The sequence below is a fragment of the Lepidochelys kempii genome, chromosome 13 (genome assembly GCF_965140285.1).
Source record: "Lepidochelys kempii isolate rLepKem1 chromosome 13, rLepKem1.hap1, whole genome shotgun sequence".
In the NCBI taxonomy this organism is placed as follows: Eukaryota; Metazoa; Chordata; order Testudines; family Cheloniidae; genus Lepidochelys; species Lepidochelys kempii.
Genome location: NC_136392.1, coordinates 32,193,220 through 32,214,989, shown reverse-complemented (window position 1 = coordinate 32,214,989; position 21,770 = coordinate 32,193,220). Strand labels below are relative to the sequence as shown.

The 21,770-nt window shown below is 54.1% G+C and overlaps 1 protein-coding gene across 1 annotated transcript in view; it reads right to left on the bottom strand.

The window, feature by feature from the left end:
* Positions 1-746: 746 nt before the first annotated feature.
* The window catches only part of LOC140897406 (arf-GAP with SH3 domain, ANK repeat and PH domain-containing protein 1), a 119,164-nt gene continuing 98,140 nt past the window's right edge, over positions 747-21,770 (bottom strand). Inside the window, exons 20-28 of the mRNA XM_073310052.1 lie at positions 18,901-18,968; positions 17,615-17,722; positions 16,782-17,013; positions 15,926-16,090; positions 15,154-15,217; positions 14,030-14,085; positions 13,376-13,521; positions 11,637-11,759; positions 747-7,470 (exon numbers count right to left, since the gene is read on the bottom strand). Of these exons, the coding sequence (XP_073166153.1) occupies positions 7,396-7,470; positions 11,637-11,759; positions 13,376-13,521; positions 14,030-14,085; positions 15,154-15,217; positions 15,926-16,090; positions 16,782-17,013; positions 17,615-17,722; positions 18,901-18,968 (1,037 nt within the window). The 3' untranslated portion in view covers positions 747-7,395. The remainder of the gene's footprint in view (positions 7,471-11,636; positions 11,760-13,375; positions 13,522-14,029; positions 14,086-15,153; positions 15,218-15,925; positions 16,091-16,781; positions 17,014-17,614; positions 17,723-18,900; positions 18,969-21,770) is intronic.

Genomic DNA, 21,770 nt, shown 5'->3' with positions numbered 1-21,770 from the left:
ATTACTGTGGGTGCTTTCCAAGTCACCCCTCAGAGTGGGTTCTGGGACTGCCACACAGCTCCCATGGAGCAATCCTGCATGGGCCTGGCCTCCCCTGGCACCCTCGGGGAGGGAGAAGCCAGAAGATCCTGCAAAGCTACATGGATCTCAGCCCCTTGGCTGCATGTACCCATGCAGCAGGGCTCCCCAGACTGCCCCACAGGGCCCTCTGTGCCAGGGGCCAGGCACAAACCTGCTGCCCCTGCCAAGGGGATCTTGTGGCTGATGCCCTTCCCCCACTGATGATCCAGACCCCATAGGATCCCAGAGAGCAGCACATGCCGAGGAGGTGCTATCCCCTTCCCCCAACCCCCTGCAGGGGTGCCAGGGTGGTGGCCTCCCACAGCACAATGTCCAGGCCAGCATGTGCCTCCTAGGGCACTGCAGGCCTCAGTCCCACAGGTATAAAGGTCAGTATGTTCAAAATCTAATGGCTGGGTGTCACGGAGTCCCCGGGCGATGCTCTGGATCTGCTCCCTATGAAGCCAGGCAGGACTCTGGGGGAGCCTCCTCTCTGTGAGCAGCCCGTCTTCAGGACACACAGCTCCCACAGCTTCCACCTTCCTGGGTCTGACCTCGGAGCATTCAGCATCCTCTGCCCCTCCATGCACTTCCCGCAGCGAGTCCGCCCAGGCAGTTTCCTGGGGAAGCCAGAGGGTCCTGCCCCCCAACTTCGCAGTCAGACGTGACTCTCAGCCAGCCAGTAAAACAGAGGTTTATTAGATGACAGGAACACGGTCTACAACAGAGCTTGTAGGTATAGAGAACAGGACCCCTCAGCTGGGTCCATTTTGGGGGGTCAGTGAGCCAGACAACCAAGTCTGCCCTTCACTCCATGTCCCCAGCCAGCCCCAAACTGAAACTCTCTCCAGCCCCCCCTCCTCTGGGCTTTGTCCCTTTCCCGGGCCAGGCGGTCACTTGATTCCTTTGTTCTCCTACCCTTTAGCTCTCACCTTGCGGGGGGAAAGGGCCCAGGCCATCAGTTGCCAGAAGATAAGAGTGTAGGACATTTGTGTACACTGGCCCTTTGCTCTGCAACAATATATCCCCTTAGCCCACCACCTAGAGCTTTAAGAAATGCATTGGGGAAACTGAGGCACCCCTACAGTATTCAGAGGAAACATTAAGAAAGGTCCCACTTCGTCACACTGGGTTTGGGACGTGCACATGCACCCAAACGACATCTCCCATGCTGCACCATGGCCAGGGACTACCACGATTCTCTGCCTGCCCTTCCCAAGAGGAAGACCACAGTGTGCCACGGGAGACACAGTCAAACCCAAAGGTGAGCGGGAGCACAAGCCACCTGAACGCCAGCTCCTGGGAGGCACCGCAGCAGCATCCCCAAGTCAAATATTGTGGTTTTTCAGCTGAATTCTTTCCATTTTTGGCCTTTTTTTTGCTAATTCCATTTCCACTGAAAAAAACCCAAATTTTCCGAAGAACACCGAGACGGAAATGAAGGCTCCCGTCATGTGCATTACATTGCCCACGTCAAGGCCCAGTTTTCATCCGAGTGACCGCTCCAGCCTGAGCACCGCCTGTGCCATCCCTGCTGCCTTCCCGCGGGGGCTGATGTACCGGCTGCTCTCGACGGCTCGGGCTGCTCAGCGGCACCACCGCCTTCGGTCACTGTGCAGCAGAGCCAGCAACACAGGCGGGGAGAGCCAGAGGCACAGACCCACCCTTCCCAGAGCACTGACTGCTGGCTCCAGTCACACCCAGCCTTGGCTCACCCTGTCGGCGCTGGGGGCCGAGGCTGTGCACGGCCCTGTACGGGGATGCTGGGAACGTGTCAGGAACAGAGGAGGGCAGAGGAGCAGCAGAACTCCGAGGGAAGAAGGCTGTTATTGGAGATTCATAGATGGGGGGGGGGGAGAGGCCATGGAAACCAGCTGCTTCCCAAAGCCCTGTCCTGCAACTGCAGTGCAAGAAAGGGTGGCAGCAGCCAGCGCTGGGTGAAACTGCCAGTTCCTGGCACACATCCCAGCTCAAGGGAGAGGAGCTTGGAGGCTGACTGTGGGTCTCACCTTGCCCCTCTCAGACCAATGACGCGGCAGTGTGCACTTGGCTTTGGCAAGAGCCTACCCCTCTACCTTGCCCAGCCCACCTGCAGGGTGGCAGTTGCTAGCGAGTATGTGAATGGCTTTGGGGCTCGTTAGGTGGGGGTGGCTACAGGTCCCTTGGATGGCGCAAGCTGCTTTGGAGGCAGGGTTTCCCCAGCTGAGGCCTGGGATTGTGACAGTGGGAAGAGGCGGCATGTGACCCAGGTGTATTCAAGTGCCAGATACCTAGGGGAGAGGCAGAGCCACTCGGCCTCTGTGGCTTCGTCTGCTGTGGGAAAGGATATAGTGCTGGCTTGCGCCTGCAAAGCGGAGCAGGGTGGGGGTGGGGGGGGGTCTCTTTTTGTCCCTTTCTTCTCTCACGTTTTAGCACTTAAATGAGGAGTGTGTGAGACAGAGCAGGTTGCAGCTTCTCTTGGAGGGCTAGGAGAGGTCCTTTCTGGCAGTGCCTCCCCTACAATCTGTCTGCAGCAGAGCCCACAGCTGCAGCAAGGACCCCAGCATCTCTTCTTCACACATGTGCAGCTGAACTCAGCTGTCTACGGGTCTTTGACAGGTCCAAACACCAAGCTGGGAGGGGAGCTAGGAGCAGAACTAGGCATGGGGGGGGATGTTAAGATAGGAAACTCTTAGGTTCAGACTCTGGTAATCTCCCTGGCAGTGAGATGTACTCAGCTGGGGAACGAGCTCTCTGGGAAATGGAGGAAGATGGAGCCACTTGTTCCCTGTGGCTCATTGTACCGGGACACTTCAACAGCTGTGCAGATAATTCCTCTGACACAATGGGCAAACCCGCCTCTCCACCCAGGTCCCACACCACTGGATTCTGGAACAGCAAACACAGTCATACCCTAGACTGGACCCTGGGCCTGGAAGTGGACATAGAAAACACGAGGAAAGTGCCATCACTTGGCACATTTAAGACTAGACTGAAAAAAGCCGGCAGTGACTCTTGTCCCCTAACCTTCAATGGCTGGATTAGATGGGATCCTAGGGGCCTTTTCCACACCAGGGTAGAGGTGGGCTTGGAAAGGAGGCTGGAGAGAGAAACTGGAACATTCCTTCCTTCTGTGAGACCCAGTAGTGGACAGTCAGTATTTACTGGTGACTGGGTCACACCCCAGAAGCTCATGGCCTCAGCACTGTTCCAGAGCTTCTAGCAAAGAATGGAGCAATTCTCTGAACCTTCTCCAGTTCAGAGAGCACCAGCCCTGCAGGAGAGGCTTGCTCGTGGTGCCGGGTGAGTGCTGGCTAAACTCTTGGAGAGGAGGGAGCTGAACCCAGGACGATCCCCAGTTTAGATGCACTTGTTTCCAGGGATTCTGGGGTAACCACTTTAACTTCCAAACAGTAGAGCTGGAGTACAGGTAGGGAAGGTTGTCGTGACTGGAGCACAGGGAGTGAAGGGTACGTGCTGTTCAGGAAAGACAGAACTTAAAGGCAAAGGAGGTGGAGTAGCATTGTATGGTAATGGTGAGGTAGACTGTAAAGAAATTAGAAGTGATGGAATGGATGAGTCAGTTTGGGTCAGAATCACTTTGGGGGAATAAAGATAACACAGGCTCCACTGGGACAGTGCTTGGGGTCTGCTACAGACCCCAGGATACAATCTGAATATGGATAGAGACCTCTTTAATATTTTTAATGAAATAAATACCACTGGGAATTGTGTGATTATGGGAGACTTTAATTTTCCAGATCTAGACTGGAGGATGAGTGGTAGGCCCAGATTTTCCTGGATGTGATAGATGAAAGATTTCTTCAGACTGAATCAACAAGTGATGATGCCATTTTAAATTTAGTATTGGCGAGTAGTGAGGACCTCGTAGAAGAACAGGCTGTAGAGGATAATCTCGGTTTGAGTCATGAGCTAATTCAGTTTAAACTGAATGGAAGGATCAACAAATATAGGTCTGCAACTAGGGTCTTTGATTTCAAAAGAACTAAATTTAAAAAATTAAGGGAAGTAGTTATGGAAGTGGACTGGACTGAAGAACTCAAGGATCTGAATGTGGAGGAAGCTTGGAATTAATTTAAGTTGAAGTTGCAGAACCTATCTGAAGCCTGAATCCCAAGCAAGGGGAAAAATTTGTAGGGAAGGGTTGCCGACCAAATGGGATGAACAAGCATCTCAAACAGGTAAAAGAAAGCAGAAAGCCTACAAGGAATGGAAGATGGGATGGATCAGCAAGGAAAGCTACCTCTTGGAGATCAGAAAATGTAAGGAAAAAGTGAGAACTGCAAAAAGCCAAGTAGAGCTGGACCTTGCAAAGGAAATTAACACCAATCATAAAAGGTTCTATAGCCATATAAATAAAAGAAATTAAACAAGGAAAGAAGAAGTGGAACCGCTAAGTACTGAGGAAGGAATGGAGATTAAAGATAATCTAGGCATGGCCCAACACCTAAACAAATACTTTGCCTCAGTTTTTAATAAGGGTAATGAAGAGTTTAGGGGTAGTAGCAGGGTGGCTAATGGGAATGGGGAGACAGAAGCAGAAATCACCACATCCAAGGTGTAAGTCAAATTCAAACAGTTTAATGGGACCAAATCGTGGGGCCTGGACAATCTCCACCCAAGAATATTAAAGGAACTGGCACATCAATTTGCAAGCCCAATAATAACCATTTTAATTGACTCCATAAACTCAGGAGCAGTATCCTATGACTAGAAAATTGATAATATAGTACCTATTTTTTTAAAAGGGAAAAAAGTGATCCACGAAACTACAGGCCTGTTAGTTTGGAAGGTCTTGGAACAAACTTTGAAAGAGAAAGGAATTAAGGACATAGAGGTGAACCGTAATTGGAATGGAATAGAACCTGGTTTCACAAAGGGTAGATCGCATTAGACCAACCTGATCTTCTTTGAGAAGATAACTGATATTTTAGACAAAGGAAATGCAGATCTAATCTACCTGGATTTCAGTAAGGCATTTGATACAGTTTCACCTGGAAAATTATGAGTTAAATTGGAGAAGATGGGATTAATATGAGAATTGAAAGGTAAGGAACTGGTTAAAGGGGAGGGTACAATGGGTGAAAGGTGAACTGTCAGGCTCGAGGGAGGTCACTAATGGAGTTCCTCAGGGATCAGTCTTGGAACCAATCTTATTTAACATTTTCATTTATGACCATGGCACAGTGGGAGTGCACTAATAAAACTAGCAGATGACACAAAGTTGTGAGGTATTGCCAATATGGAGGAGGACCAGAATATCATACAAGAAGATCTGGAGGACGTTGAAAACTGGAGTAATAAAAATGGGATGAAATATGATAGTGCAAAGTCATGCATTTAGGGACTAACAAGAAGGATTTTTGCTTTAACTTGAGGACATATCAGTTAGAAGTGACAGAGGAAGAGAAAGAGCTGGATGTACTGGTTGATCACAGGATGACTATGAACTGCCAATGTGATATGGCTGCATTAGCCTGTAAAAAAAGGCTAATGCAGTCCCATAATACATCAGGTGAGGTATTTCCAGTAGAGACAGGGAAATGTTAGTACCATTATACAAGTCATTGGTGAGAACTCCTCTGGAATAGTGTGTGCAATTCTGGTGTCCCATGTTTAAGAAAGATTAATTCAAATTGGGACAGGTGCAGAAAAGTGCTACTTGGAGGATCAGAGGATTGATGCTTTATGAGAGGAGACTCAAAGAGCTTGGCTTGTTCAGTCAAACCAAAAGAAGGCTGAAGGGAGATATGACTGTGCTCTATAAATACATCAGAAGGACAAATACCAGGGAGGGAGAGGAGTTATTTAAGTTAAGGGCTAATGATGGCACCAGAACAAATGACTATAAACTGGCCATCAATAAGTTTAGGGTTCCAGTTAGACAAAGGTTTCTAATCAACAGGAGTGAAGTTCTGGAACAGCCTTCCAAGGGGAGCAGTGCAGACAAAAAACCTAACTGGTTTTAAGACTGAGCTTGATACGTTTATGGAGGGGGTGGGATGATGGGACTGCCTGCGATGGCATGTCGCCGATCTGCGACTGCTAGCAGCAAATATCTCCAGTAGCTGGTGATGGGATACTAGGTGGGGTGGGCTCTGAGTTACTTCGGAGAAGTCTTTCCAAGGTGTCTGGCTGGTGGGTCTTGTCCACATGCTCAGGATCTAACTGATCACCACATTTGGGGGTTGGGAACGAATTTTCCCCCAGGTCAGATTGGCAGAGACCCTGGGGTTTTTTGCTTTCCTCTGTAATGGGGGGAACGGGTCACTTGCAGGTTTAAACGAGTGTAAATGGTGGATTCTCTGTACCTTTAAGTCTTTAAATCATGATTTGAGGACGCCAGTAACTCAGCCAGAGAGGTCTATTACTGGAGTGGGTGGGTGAGGGTCTGTGGCCTGTGATGTGCAGGAGGTCCGACTAGATGATCACAATGGTCCCTTCTGGTCTTAAGGTCTATGAGCTCTCTCCTGTCACATGCCCCTGGCCACTGGGAACACTGATCAGCGTTTTTCTGTCCCCACACAGCTCCGCCGGTGATTCCAGTGGTGGCAGCGTTAGTGGAAAGAGGGCTCTGAACAGGGCTGGTACAAATGCCGGAGCTAGGCTCCCGCTCCCACTAGAAACGGCACTGGAGCAGAAAAACAGAGACAGGAACTGGTGCAGTTTCTATGGGTCCGGGTGTCAAAGTGGCTGCCCAGCTGAATGACTGGTTCAAATGGGAGAGTGGAAAGAAGCCTGTTTTGGGCAGCTCCCTGGCTGGCATAGTGGACAGGTTTGACTGGAATGGGGCTTGGGACTTGTTTGAACCTGAGTTAACTCACGTTAATTGGGAGGAGAGTGGATGTTAACCTGGACACTAGGGCTGTGTGGAACAGACATCTGTGGTGTGTCTAGAGTGGCATTTACTATCCAGTTAATCAGCCGTCAGTTATCCCGTGTTAAAACAGGCCCCAAACTCTGGTGTCCCTAAAGTGGCATTCTCCCAGCTTTGGCCACTCCCAGCCAGCACCATGCAGTGAGCGCCTCACTGCTCTGCGGGAGCCAGCACACTGAACAGCTGGAGCTGAAAGCAGGACTCAAAGACACCCAATAGGATACTTGATTGCAATTCAGGAGACAGGCAAAGACCTGACCCCTCCAAGCCCTGCTCAGGGCCCCGTGGGCAGTACCACATGCTGTGGGCCTGAAGGTGAGAGTCACAAGGCACAAGAGATGAAACAGCACAAGCTTGCCAAGTGTGTTCTCTGCAGGAAGCCTGCTGAAAACAGGGAGTCTGGGGGATCTGCACTTCGAGCAGCTGAGATGCTCTTTCTTCTGTCAGCCATCCAGGTCCTATTCACTCAGCACATAAACAAACGATGCTGGGAAGACGCCTTTCCTGTGGGGCTGCCCTTCAACCCAGCCGCTCTGTGAAGAGAAAAGCCAGCAAAGGCTTAGTCAGCTGGGGCTCTTCCATGGGGTTGGGTAGCCAGTGGAAAGGAACTGACTAATGACTGCAAGCCATTCCTAAACCAGCCCAGGCAGGGCCCAGCCATTCCAATCTCTGCACTCGCCAACTCCCCGGAGAACAAGGACAGGTTCTGGGCAGGTGACAAGGTTCCCAGCAAGCTTGCACTAGTTGCTCTATTCTTTCCTGCAGATGGTCTTGTGCGTGGATCTCGAATCTGGGCCCCTGGGTCCCCAGGCAGTGCCCAGTCCACAGCCACTACCCAGCAGCTCACCTGAGCCACTGTAGAAGGCAACCAACGAAGCTCTGCTCACAAAGGGCTCTGCCTCCGAAGCTCCTGATTGGGGGAAATGCCCAGCCCCAGGGATGGCTGGGGAGCTCTGTTTAGACCAGAAAGGGACAGGACGTTGTCTGAGCAACTAGAAGAATCCCTGGCTGCTGCTACTACTAATATGGACCCTGCCTGCTTGCAGGACTCCTGGCTCCTGCTTGCCTCCCTGTGGCTGCCATCCTCATCCCAGACCCCCGTCTATTCCCAGTACCTGCTTTCCGGCCTCACTCCGCATCCCTGCTCCTCTGCCCGTCCCCGATGCTGACTCCAGCTTCGACCCGTGACATGGCGCCTGACTCTAGCCACGAGCCTGACCACCCACGCCCCAGTCATTACAGGATCCAGGGCACGGCCATCCCGGGTTCCAGCTAGGGTTGCCAACTGTCTTATCACACAAACCCAAACACTCTTCCCCCGTCCCCTTCCCTGAGGTCCCACCCTTGCCCTGCCCCTTCACCAAGGCCCCGCCTCGCGCACTCCATCCCCCATCCCTCCGTCGCTTGCTCTCCCCCACCCTCACTCACTTTCACCGGGCTGGGGCAGGGGATTGGATTGTGGGAGGGGGTGTGGGCTCTGGGTTGGGGCCAAAGGTTTTGGAGTGTGGGAGGGGACTCCGGACTGAGCCTGGGGCAGGGGCTGGGGCATGTTCCTGCAGCTCCGAGCCCCGAGAACCAACTCTGAGCACCAACTCCGCAGCTCCCATTGGCCGGGAACTGCGGCCAATGGGAGCTGCAGGGGTGGAGCCTGCCTTAGCCCCTCTGTGCCGTCAACCAGGAGCCATTGGCCACAGTTCCTGGCGGGTGCTGGGGAGGGGGGCGCAACCAGAGGAAGCATTGTGGGTGCTGGGGACAGGGGTGCAGGTGCTCGGGGTGGGGAGTCATGGCCCGGGGGGGGGGGCGTGGGTGCCGGTTGGGGGTTGGTGGGGCTCAAGCAGGCTCCCTACCCAGCTCCTGGGAAGTGGCGGCCCCAGCTCCACGTGCTGCCTCTGCTCCGCTCCAAGCCATGGTTCTGCAGCTCCCATTGGCTGGGAACCGTGGCCAATGAGAGCTGCCAGGGTGGTGCCTGCAGGCAGAGGCAGCAAGCGGAGCTAGCAGCTGAGGTTAGCACTGGCCCCAATCCCAAGCCCTGAGCCCCCACACACCCAAACTCCTGCTGTGGGGGGCAGAGGGGCCCTGAGACTGCCCCAGTGGCAGCCAGTGCGAATGACCCGGTGGCTGCCCAAGCTGCTCAGGTGGCTCCTGGGCCAGCCGCAAGGGGATGCTGCAGAAGTCACGGAGGTCACGGAAAGCCATGGAACCCATGACTTCCGTGACCTCTGTGACAAACACAGAGCCTTAGTTATGATTTACTGAATATGATTATCCTATCTGTATGCATGTATTATTTTGGAATCTGAAGTTAGGAATATTGTCTATGCATCTATTAAAATGTGTTTACACCTGGGGAATGCAATCAGTCTAGATGGCCGGCTGGGAAGGGCCATTAGGGAGAACGGTAGGTCTTAGAAGATGCTAATCTCCCACCGGGGAGCCTTCCTGGGAAGCCTTCCTGAGGACGCTGCAAACAGCCTCTGAGTCATGGTTGCGGTGGCCCTATAGGGACATGTGACCATGTCACCTGGTACTGGACTCCATGATAAAACTAGTGTTTTTCCATTGACCAGGCATGGGAATCAAACTGGGAGACAAAGGATTCACGCCATATGCAAAAACCATTTAAGGTAGGGGAGTGACATAATCGTGGTTCGTTCTTCACTGATTCCCCACCCAAGAAAGAGGACTGAACTAGGGGAGAAGGGCTGAATCCAGGCTAGAGGGTTGTCTAGCCTGTGAAAGGAATAACTGGAGTCTGAAGCTGCAAGCAAGTGCAGCTTGCCTTCAAGAATCTCTACAATCTGTCTAAAACAACATTTATGGTGAGAATTTGTTACACACACCCAATTTCTTTAGAATATTAAGCTTAGATTGTATTTTTGTTTTATTTGCTAGGTCAGGGGTCGGCAACCTTTCAGAAGTGGTGTGCTGAGTCTTCCTTTATTCACTCGAATTTAAGGTTTTGCGTGTCAGTAATACATTTTAATGTTTTTAGATGGTCTCTTTCTATAAGTCTATAACATATAACTAAACTATTGTTGTATATAAAGTAAATAAGGTTTTAAAAATGTTTCAGAAGCTTCATTTAAAATTAAATTAAAATGCAGAGCCCCCCGGACCGGTGGCCAGGACCCAGGCAGCGTGAGTGCCACTGGAAATCAGCTCGCGTGCCGCCTTCGGCACGCGTGCCATAGGTTGCCTACCCCTGTGCTAGGTAATCTGCTTTGATTTGTTTGCTATCCCTTATAATCACTTACAGTCTATCTTTTGGCACCTTAGAGACTAACCAATTTATTAGAGCATAAGCTTTCGTGAGCTACAGCTCACTTCCTCAGATGCATATCGTGGAAACTGCAGCAGGCTTTATATATACACAGAGAATATGAAACAATACCTATTCCCACCCCACTGTCCTGCTGGTAATAGCTTATCTAAAGTGATGGGCTATCACCAGCAGGAGAGTGAATTTGTGTGGGGGGGTGGAGGGTGAGAAAACCTGGATTTGTGCTGGAAATCACTTTAGATAAGCTATTACCAGCAGGACAGTGGGGTGGGAATAGGTATTGTTTCATATTCTCTGTGTATATATAAAGCCTGCTGCAGTTTCCACGATATGCATCTGAGGAAGTGAGCTGTAGCTCACGAAAGCTTATGCTCTAATAAATTGGTTAGTCTCTAAGGTGCCACAAGTCCTCCTTTTCTTTTTGCGAATACAGACTAACACGGCTGCTACTCTGAAACCAGTCTATCTTTTGTAGTTAATAAACTTGTTTTGTCTAAAGCCAGTGGGTGGAAATCATAACTGTGGGGCAGAAAGCTGTGTATATTCCTCTCCACATTGAGGGAGAATTTCGTGAGCTTATGTTGTACAGATCTCTGTGCAGTGGAAGACTGCATAATTTTGGGTTTACCCTCTAGAGGGGGGTGTGCACTTGAGTACTGGGCAGTACCTTAGCTGAGCCTTCCCATGCAGAGCTGATCTCAGCATCTGTGGGAATCTGCAGCTGGGTGTGTTCCTACCTGTATCTGTACTGGTAAACTGCAGTCTGAAGCCTGAGGGAGGGCTTGGCAGGCTGCAGAGCAGTACCGTGTTAAGGATACCCAGGCTGGTGGGTCAGGCGGGCTCAGTGGTACCCCAGTCCCAGGTGGCACCCCGGAGAGAGGGGAGTGGGGATTACACAATTATATATTTTTAATAAAATGGTGACATTTGTATTGTTTGTCTTGGAAGAACCAGCCAGAAGTTAGATTTCTAGATGTTCAGTAGAGATGGGACACAACTGGTTTCCAATATGCTAATGTTTGCATTTCAAGTTTGCATAGCGCAAGTTTGGATAGCGCAACAGTGGAACCAGAAGTGCTGAAGCAGAGTAGGGTGTGACAGGAGCAAGCGGATTAACAGGTATCAGTGCAAGAGGCAGAGGGGAAGAGAGCGCAAATGGGCGAGCACATCAGAGTGGAGAGTCCAGAGGGCTGAGTGCAGAGCTCCAGAGATCAACAAGGCAGGAGTGGGGTTGCTCAGCTCTAACCAGGAGACCATGAAAAAAACAGGACAGCACTCCAGGGGAGGCAAGGGAGGAAGGCAGCTTGGCTAAGAGTCTGGGAGCTGTGGCTAGGGAGGGGTTTGGCGCGCAGGTCAAGGGGACATCAGCATGTACACTGGAACCCGCAGTGCTGTACTACAGTGTAGGCTGATACGTACCCACCAATTGTAGTCCTCCTCTTCGTCCACGATGATGGTCTCTCCCACATGGAAGGTCAGCTCGTCCTCACGGTCAGCCTGACAGTCAAACAGTGCTCGGACCCGGAAAAAGCGTGGTTTACTCTGAAAATCAGGAGGGGAGAACGTCATCAAGCCTGGATCCCTTTGTCCAATGCGTCCTGCACCATGCTCTTTGGTAGACACAAACAAATGCAGCCTGAATGCAGGGGCATTTTGGTCCCCAAGCCCCCGTGCACTCAGGGCAGGAGAGAATCCCCTCCAGGCACACGGGTGAGGACACCAACCAGCATGGGAGCCCTGCACAGGGCAGGTGAGTGAGGGGCATGCCACGGGGCCGCAGGGGATCAGGCTGGGAGAATGCGGGGGGGGAAGGGGAGGCGAGTGCTGGGTGGCTGTGGGTGCTTTGGGAGCTCTGGAGTGGGTGGTGAAGGGCTGCAGGGGTCCAGATGCTGGAGACTGTGTAGTGTGGCTCTGGCAGCTCCCTATCTGCAGTGTTCTTCCATATAGTTGACAACTTTCTAATTTATGAAAACTGGACCCCCTGCCCCTCCTCTTTCCCCCCAAGGCCCCAGCCCCTGTCCTGCCTCTTCCCCAGGGCCCTGCCTCTTCCCTCGAGGCCCTGCCCCTGCTCCACCTCTTCCGTTGACGCCCCAGCCCCTGCTTGCTCCTCTTCCCCACCATGGCTCACTGCTCTACCCCCTCCCCCTTCCTCGTTGCTTGATCCTCTCCACCTCTCTCCCCTGCCCCCCACAGCTGGGCTCCCTGCAGCCTGATGGCTGCCTGCCCACCAGATGCAGTGGGAGGCGGCCCCGGCTGAGCAGCGGCTGGCATGGGTTGATGGCCCAGCACCTCCTTCCCTCCTGAGGTAACTGGACTTTTGGTGTCTGGTCAGTAAATCTGACTGGACACTGCTAGGTCCCCTTTTCGACCGGACTTTACAGTTGAAAATCAGACACCTGGAAACCCTCTAATCTTCCTGGAGACAGCAAGCCCTGTGTCCTTGTTTATTTGCTTCCCTGCGGGCTTTTGCGGGGAGGGGGGCTTGTGTGGAGCTCTCCTGGGGGCAGGGAGCCTGGGGGAAGGGTTGGTGCTAGTCATGATGCCAAGGGAGAGCTGGGAGAGTGAGGCAGAGGCTCTGACCTCCACAGGGCCCCAGCGACAGGGCACCCCCAGGAGGCTGAGGGCCTGATCTGCAGCATGCAATCTTCACCATGCACTGTGTGTACCTCCCGCCCGTGCCCACGCCTGTGTCTGCCCGGGCAGAGGAGCTGACATGTCCCCGGGAACGCACGCTCACCCACTCTGCATGTGCTCTCAGGGGAAGGGAGCCGGCCAGATGTACAAGGCCCCCAGTCCCTCCCTTCAGAAATCAGGCCCTGTGGAACTGCTGGCAGCAGGGCAGCCTGCTCCAGCTGTATGGGGATGAGAGGGACTGCACACCTAGGGACTCGGGCTAGCCTCTGCTCCCCATGGTGTTCTGCGAATGCCTCCGCAGGGGGAGGGCTCCATGCCTGCAATCAGCTCCTGCCACTTCCATGTGATGCTCTGCTGCCCTCTGAGCCTGCCGCGAGGCTGAGCCCTGTCCGTGACCGGGGTGCCAGCGTGCAGCACTGGAGTTTGAAGGGGGGCACTTTTGCCAACATTACAACCAAATATGGAGAGAAAAGGCCGGTGAGGAAGTGGGATCTGAGCGTGACATCCCAGACCAGAGCACCTACCAGGGTGTCCCTACTTGGGAGAGGGGGCAGCACGTCCTGTACTGGGCCAGGGCCTCCACCTGGGTCTTGCGAGGTCCACGGCAGCCCGTGGCGTCTTCCTTTGCTGGAGCCAGCCTCAAAGAGCGTTTCCACTGTCTCCAGGGCAGCTAGGACACCAGCAGAACAGTCACCAACTCCCTCTCTTCACAGGCAATCAGCACCACCCCCAGGGCAGCACCGCACTGTGCCAGCCAGGCCCCCTCACTACCCTGGGCAGCTGGCTGGGCAAAGGAGGGAGACAGAACAGCTGGGCTGGGGCAAGACGGCAGAGGGCAGTGGGGCTGGGGTTAGATGGCAGAAAGCTGGGCGAGGGGAGGGATGGCAGAGGGGCTGTGGGAGAGGTAGGGTGGCAGAGCGGTTTGGGGGAGGGGTGGGGAAGTGGAGGGTGGCAGTACTGGGCGAGGGGAGGGATGGTGGAGGGGCTGCGGGACGAGGTTGGGGAGGGGTGAGATGGCAGAGGGTGGGGAGGGGGTTGGAGGGGGGTGGGATGGGGCAGGCAGCTGGGCTAGGCAGGCAGTGGCTCCAAAGTGAGTGGCGCAAGGGCAGGGAGCTGGGCCCCATGTGGCAGGCCACGGGTAGGTTCTGGTAGCCAAGCAGGGCTCAAGTCATCCTTACCAGGCTGTGCCGTGTCCTTGGTGGAGGAGTGGCTGGTGACCTGGTGGGATCCGGTGCTAAGGGAAGCCGCAGAGAAGGGCTGGTCACTCAGACAGGATGAGGACGGGTGGGGTGCGGAATGGGGCCCCAGGTACCCTGCACTCCTGAGGCACGTATCGGTGGGCAGCAGATCTCAGGTGGGCCCCAGGGCTCCGTGGGATTCCCTTGCTGGCTGCTGACTGCCAGCCAGCCCCATGGGCAGGCAGAGCCGCAGAGGAGTATGACACTAGCTGGGTGATGGGCTTGGCCCGGGGTCTTTCTCCAGTGGTGGAGGCAGCCCCTCCAGGAGCCCCACTGCACCCAGCAGGCCACAAGGCACTCCAGAGAGCCAGCCATGCTGCAGCCTCCTGGACGGCAGCCTGGGGCTCCTGCCATGGGGAAGCGGAGAGGAGGTGAGAGGGCAAAACCTCGCCCGCACCTCGCCATAGTGCCACAGCCACCAGCCCTCCCGCAGGAAGGGGCCATCGTACAGGGCAGCTGGCCAGACACGCCCATGCCAGGGCACTGAGATATGGTATTTAGTGACAGCACCCAGTGCCATTGCCAGGGGTCCCAGTCCTGGAACAGCAGCCCTGGGAGACAATGGCTGCAGACAGCAGCGTCCCCCTGCCCCCTACCCACCTCTTGCAGGGCCTTCTGTTGGGCACCAGGCACGATCAGGGCACTCACCTCCCCCGAACACTGCCAAGCCCCCAGCTGGGCAAGGAGCTCCCTCCAGAGAGCCCCAGACCCAGGAATCCTGCCCCACAGAGCCCCCCCCCCGGCCCCTCTGCCTACATAACCCCACCGAATAGAGCTCCCCAGCCCCTCTGCCTAGGTAACCCTGCCCCACAGAGCTCCCTGGCTCTTCTGCCCAGGTAACCCTGCCCCACAGAGTCCCCCCACAGCCTCCCTGCCCAGGTTACCCTGCCCCACAGAGAGGCCTTCTGCCCAGGGAGCTCTCCCAGAGGCCCTGCATAGCTCGTCCCAGGTTCACGGGGCTTGTAGTGACTAGGCCCCAGCTCTCTCAGCTTCATGCGAACTCAGGCCGAGGCTAAGGGGTGCCAGGGCCTTGCCCCTCAGTGAGCTCAGCCATGGGGAGTTACCTCAGTCTCCTGGGAGAGGCTCCTGCTGCAGAATGGCCTTTGGGACGTGAGAAGGATCCAGAATCTGACCGGGAGAAGGGAAATGGCCTGAGCAATGTAGAAGCAGGTGGTGTGTTGCCCACAGGTGGTGCCTTCTTGGCAGTTGCTGACCCACCCCCGATGGACAATGTGCACAGAGAAGCCATGCTCTGTCGCACCCCACACCCGCTCAGCACCGGGGACACCCTCCCGGGCATGGGGCAAGCGTTCAGCTACTGCCATAGCATTCCTAAGAGCGGAGCTGGGCCGGGGAACAGGCCTGGCCCAGAGCTGGGAGCTATGTACCCGTCACCAGCCAGGACGGCCAGGGATTCCCAGGTGCAGACGCTTTGCACTTGGATCACATGCGGCTCTGAGGCTCAGTACGTTCCCGCATGCCCCACAGGCCTGGCCAAGGAGACTCAGAGCCCCAGGGAAGGGAACAATCCAGGGTGAAGGGCTGGAGCAGGGCTAGTCCCTGGCAGCTGCACAGTTCAGTCTGCTGCCATCTGGGGATCCTCTCCATCCCTGTGCTCTCTGGCCTTCGGGGCGGGGGTACATCTCCCAGGATTCAATGGGAAGGGCCAGACCCTGCAATCCCAGGGAGCTTGACATGCCCACCAGGCCAGGACTGATAGGAACGGTGTCTACCTTGGGCAGGGCTGGATCCCAAGGGCAATGGAGACAGAACGAGTGCCCTCAGCTCCCCGAGCTGCTTCCCCACAGAGCCCCATCCTACTGGCCAGTCCCTTACCTGGAGCCAGGCTGCCGTGGCTGGGCTGCATGAGGCTGAGCGGCACCCAGGGCACAGGATCCGATGAGGTTCGTTTGTGCCTCATGCTCAGAGGTAGCAACAGGATCTTCCTTACTCCAGAGTCCACAGCACTGGCAGGAGGAGCGGGCAGGGGCACGTGGGGAGCTACACAAAACCAACAGCAAGTCTGGCAGTGAGAGGAGAGGGAGGGGGACACGTACAGGGTGGGGGCTACTGACAGCTTTGGTGGACAGGGCCTCAGCTGGTGTACATCCGAGTAGCTACATGGACATTAACATAGCACGGCTGATTTACACCCGCCGAGTATCTGGCCTGAGGTGGGCAAAAAAATGTATTGCATGGATAGCTACTCATGCTGCCCCTTGTACCTGGGGGGCTGCCCCACCTCAGCCCCTGAGACGTCACTGCGCCGTCCACATCCTGGGGGGGCTGCCCCTCCTCAGCCCCTTAGACGTCACTGCGCCGTCCACATCCTGGGGGGCTGCCCCGCCTCAGCCCCTGAGACGTCACTGCATCCCGTACACGGAGAATAACTGAAGACATTTCCTCACAGACATTTGCTGTAGGCAGATTGGTCTGGGCCTGGCTGCTTTGACGCTTGCTCTAGGGCTTGGCCCAGTGGTGGTCAGGCCCTGGGGGGTGGGGTAGGGAGCTGCAGAGATGGGGCATTGTCAGTGGGGCCAACAAGACAATTAACTGCCAATTTTGCCTCGGATAAGAAGGAAGGGCATCACTATAGTTTGAAATCTATCCAGTCAGACTCCCCTGCTCTGGGGCTGGCCCGACCCCACAAACCCCACTGCTGCAGCAGGGCTACCGTGAAGGAAAGTCTCACCTCGGATTACACTGTGTGGTGGAAGAGGCGGCACACATGAAGCAGAGCCAGGGGCTGCTGGTATGTCACGGGTGTGGGAATGAGGGCGTGCATAGATGTCATGCAATTTCCCTTGGGGGGCTGGAATTGCACACTTTGAAAGCCCTGCTGCATTTCCCCATGGCTGGGAGGCAGTAGCCGGTGAACTGTAGTAGCTCTGAAGGTGGGGAATGCGCTCCTTCGGGGAACCCAACTGAAAAGAAGAGACAGGCATGTTGTTTATGTGGAGCTGCGAACTGCTGAAGACTTTTGGTCACAGCAACCTTGGGCTGGATTCAATCCAGCAAGCTTCAGCTGAAAAGCTCTTTCACCCTTAACTGCCGAGTTCCCTGAGTGCATGATACATGCATGTATCGTGCCAATTTCTAAGCAGGCAGAAGGCTGGACAAAAGAGTTCCATGCCCGGTAAATTACTGCAACAATAATAAGGCAGGTGATAAACAGCAAGCAGCATGGCTGCAGCAAATCCCATTCCAGCCCAGTTTCAGCTCCCGTGTTAATGGCACAACATGGATATAGCTAAGATGAGAAAATGGGTGCTATATTTTTGCTCATCTTCAGTGAAGCATCCAATACAGTTTCACATGATAACCTCGAAGGGAAATGAGGCAGGATCAGAGGTACAGCTGTGATAAGGTAGAAGGGCAAGATAGGCACATGCAGCCCCGGTTAATGGCTCAGTGATGAGAAGAAGTGCTGAGCCAGGTCTGTGCTGGGTCCATACTCATCAATATATATGTGGGCAAGAACCTCTGTTTGTAGCTGAGGACCGCTGTAGTGTGCTGAGATCTCACCTTCTCATCCAGATCATCATCGCTCTCATACATGTCATCCTGGCCCAGCCGCCACTCATATTCCACATGAACACGCATGTTGAACTGATTGTTTTGAGCCTGCAGCAGCTGGAACACAGAGGAATCAGGCTCAGGTCAAACTCTCTCCTATACCCACCTACAGCGCTCTGCATCAAGGCTGAAAGTGGAGTGGGCAGCCCAGGGTCAGAGAGACAGGTCCTGGGGGAAAACACACCTCAGTGTGAAGCAGTGGGGGTTTCCAGCTGGTAGGCATGGCACCCAGGCTGCCCCATCTCTACCTGAGGACTTTCCTACAGCCTTCGTCCTTTTTCCAGGACACTGCTGTTTGCATTGGAGCCCTAACACATGGGCCTGGGCAGCACAAAAGCAAGATTTCTGGGTGGTTTCTGGGTGTGGGATCCTGCCATATGCCAGAAGGAGATCATCCCACAGCAGACTGCTCTGAGCCCAGCAGCTATAGCCACAGAGACCTCTCAACCTGGCAAATCCAGACTATGTCCCATCAGTACTGACTCTGATTTTGCTAACTGAGAGAAGAAACATCTCTCTAACCCCAAAGTCTGCACTACCACTAGAAATGTCTCCAAACTGGCTGTCCCATCCCTCCAGTGGGGTCTGAACGAATCCCATTCTCTGTCAGCAACAGCAGACCAGGCATCTACCTGAGGTCACTTTATGTCCTGCTCTGCATCCCTCATGGGTACCAGCAGAGCCCTAGCAACTCAGACAAGGTCTTGCATCAGGGCACCACTGTCAGCCAGGACCAGCAGAAGCAGCATGCACTGCCTGCAGCACTCCTAGGACATCCTGGATGAGCCAGTGGGAGGGGCAACCCCAATCTCTCCCCCACCCCTAAGCTCAGAACCCCCTACCAATCAGGCAAAGTTCAGGCCAGATTCCAGACCAAGAAGAGACCAACCTCACAGAATTCAGCCAAGTTGTCACATGGAGCCCGGTGCAGCCTGGGCCAGAAGCTTAGGTGTCTTGTTGGCACTGTGCTAATATGGGCAATAAAGCTGAGTGTTTTGGACCTCCACTAAACAAGAGGCCAGGCCTTAGAATGGAGCTATTTGCCCAGCATACCGCTAGATCTATGCTGCAGGGAGTGCAATGTGAGCTTGGGGAAACACCATGCAGAAGCAGTGTGGTGGGGCTGACCCCCTCCCCTTCTAATGAGGTCCAATCCCTGGTTTGCTACTGAGCACCCCACCTGCTGCGTGGAGCTCACACCCCAAAGGTGGAGACTGTACGGTGCCATTTCTTACCAGTTCTTCACACAGCGAGTGTCTCATGCACCTGGCCACATCCAGGGCCGTCTCTTCAGCTTCATTGGCTGTGGGGAAAAAGCAGCTGTCATGAGCCCTGTGAGCGCTAAGGCAGTTCCTGCTAGGGAGGCGTGGAAGCGACTCTCGATAGGGCTGCCCTGTGAGTTCCACGTTAACCCCCGTCTCCTCTAGCTCTTGCTCTGAGTGAGCGAGTTGTTTGGATGCTTCCATGGGGGATGCAGGATTCCAGAGCTCCTGGCACAGTGCTGGCACAGGGGACTTTAACATTTGGCTGCCAAGCCTTGGGAGTTTTGGCTTCCCTCAGGTCAGGACCCACTTTTAGCCCCCTGATTGGCCCCTGCAGAATTTGCTCTGCACATGAGCACAGGTATGTGTACAGCCAGGGACTGTAAAGAGGAGAGAACAACCGAAGAGCCATTGCTACTAAATGGCTCCTGTCACAGGAGGCAGCCTTTAAAGGTAAATGTGTGACACCACTGACAAATGTGCGACAAAGATACAGACACTAATTAGTTGTCGTGATTGTACTGCCACCCCCAACTTTAAAGTGGAATTCTTTATAAATCTCAAAGGTCAAACACAGGGTACGTTTTTCATACCCTCATGCACAGCAGATTATTAGATCTTCGGTCAGGGCTCAAAACCTGCCGGCATATGCCCATGCACCATACCGGTGCTGCTCCACGCCTGCTCTTTTGTTCTCCAGAATCTCAGCCCTCATTTTTTAAAAAAAGGAAGTCTCTAGCTATTGTGTGAAGAAAACCTCAGATGCGTGAGCAAAGTATCACTTGTGCAGGCATGTCTGCCTGAGTCTGGAACAGCAGCTCTGAAAGGTGTGGCCTGCCTCATTCATCTCAGGGAGGTGATTGCTCAGAGGCCTAGGGATGAACATTCAGGTGCAAGGCCGGCTCTAGGTTTTTTGCTGCCCCAAGCTCCGAGAGCGCAACTGCCCAAGCCAAAAAAAAAAAAAAGAAAAGGGTGGCTGGAACGCCGCCCCCGGAATTGTGCCACCCCAAGCACGTGCTTGCTTTGCTGGTGCCTAGAGCCGGTCCTCTTCAGGTGTCACCACTGGGAACTATTTCCTCCCCCTGGAAGAGAGGAGAGGGAAGGCCACACACCTGCCGCTTATGGAGTAACGGCTCATGTTGGTGCTGCAGGTGGGTGGCACTGGGTAGATGCCACCATTCATTTCTTCCCCAGTCTAAAAGGCGCTGAGCCCAGCAGAGCCCAGAGGCTTGTTCAGGCCTTGCTGAGGCAGAACCAAACTCAAGGAGCCCAGTCAGCACATGATCATATTCTGAACATCAACATAATCTACTGTGCGTGGTGTCTTGTGCTGGCAATGCACCAGGGTGGAGCTTATTTTGCAGGCAGAGCCCAGAAGAGTAACACCCACCTCTCTCCCCAGTCTGACCTGTCTTTAGCTTGGAAACAAAAGTTAGCAATCCTAGTCAGAACGGAGTTGAGCTCCCTCAGCCACTCAGGCCTGAATGCACGAAAGGACATAGGGTGGGGACACTGAGCATTGCAACGCTGAACTCTTGGACACCTAGAAAATCCTGGGAACAACCTGTGACTCCCAAAGCCTGAGGTAGGCGCTTAAGAGTGGGGCGAGAGATGCACCTTTGAATGCAAATCACAAAAGCCAGCACGCTAGCCGCCTTGGAGATGCCAACCAGAGGGGTGTGCACTAAGCCCAGCTCTCTCTCAGAAGTAGGTGCCTTTCTCTGCTCGTGATTCTCAGCCAGAAACCCTCTTTGGAATTAGGCGCCTATGCCAGTTTGCAAGAAGCGAATGCGGGAGGGAAAGTGAGAGAGCACAAGCATGAGAATGACTCTGTAGCCTGGTAGGCAGAGCACTCATCCAGGAGGTGGGAGACCCAGCATCCAGGCCCCCTGCTTCAATGACTATTTACTTATTTATCTACAGTGGAAGAACTTCAACAGAAGAGACTGAGGAAGCCCCACCCATCACAATATCCCACAGCGCAGTGGTTTGAGCTGTACTTGAGCGTGGCAGCTCCCTGTTCAAACCCCTTCTCCCCCTGAGGCAGAGGGGGGACTTGAACCCACGGTCTCCCACATTCCAGTGAGTACCCTAACCACTGGGCTAATAGTTATGAGGGAGGGCCTGGTCCTCCTCCTCCCACCACACTGTTTTGTGTGAACTTGCCTGAGGGGCCTGAGACTGTAGGCGGCCTCTGAGCCCAGCTACTGGCTGGGGTCCCACCCATGACTTAGATGGCTGAATGCCTCTTTCCCTGCCTTGTGCATGGTCTGGGGGTTAGATGTCTGGGTGCCGAGAGGGCAGCAGAGCGCACATGCCCAGAGGCAGTAACTTAGGCACCATGGGAACTTTCTACTGCAAAAATGTAGGCACCGAGTGAGTTCAGGAGCCTTCAAGGCTCAGCTGGAGTTCTGTGGATCTCAGTGGAGCCTAAAACTGGGCCTTGGGACCCTAATGACTTTTATGAACCTAGGCCCTGAGGATTAATCTTCATCCGATTCAATTACCTTTCTCACTGCTAAGCAATTAATCATAGGATCATAGAAGATTAGGGTTGGAAGAGACCTCAGGAGGTCATCTAGTCCAACCCCCTGCTCAAAGCAGGACCAACCCCAACTAAATCATCCCAGCCAGGGCTTTGTCAAGCCTGACCTTAAAAACCTCTAAGGGTGGAGATTCCACCACCTCCCTAGATAACCCATTCCAGTGCTTCACCACCCTCCTAGTGCAAAAGTTTTTCCTAATATCCAACCTATACCTCGCCCACTGCAACTTGTTCTGTGATCTGCCACCTCTGAGAACAGCCTAACTTCATCCTCTTTGGAACCCCCCTTCAGGTAGTT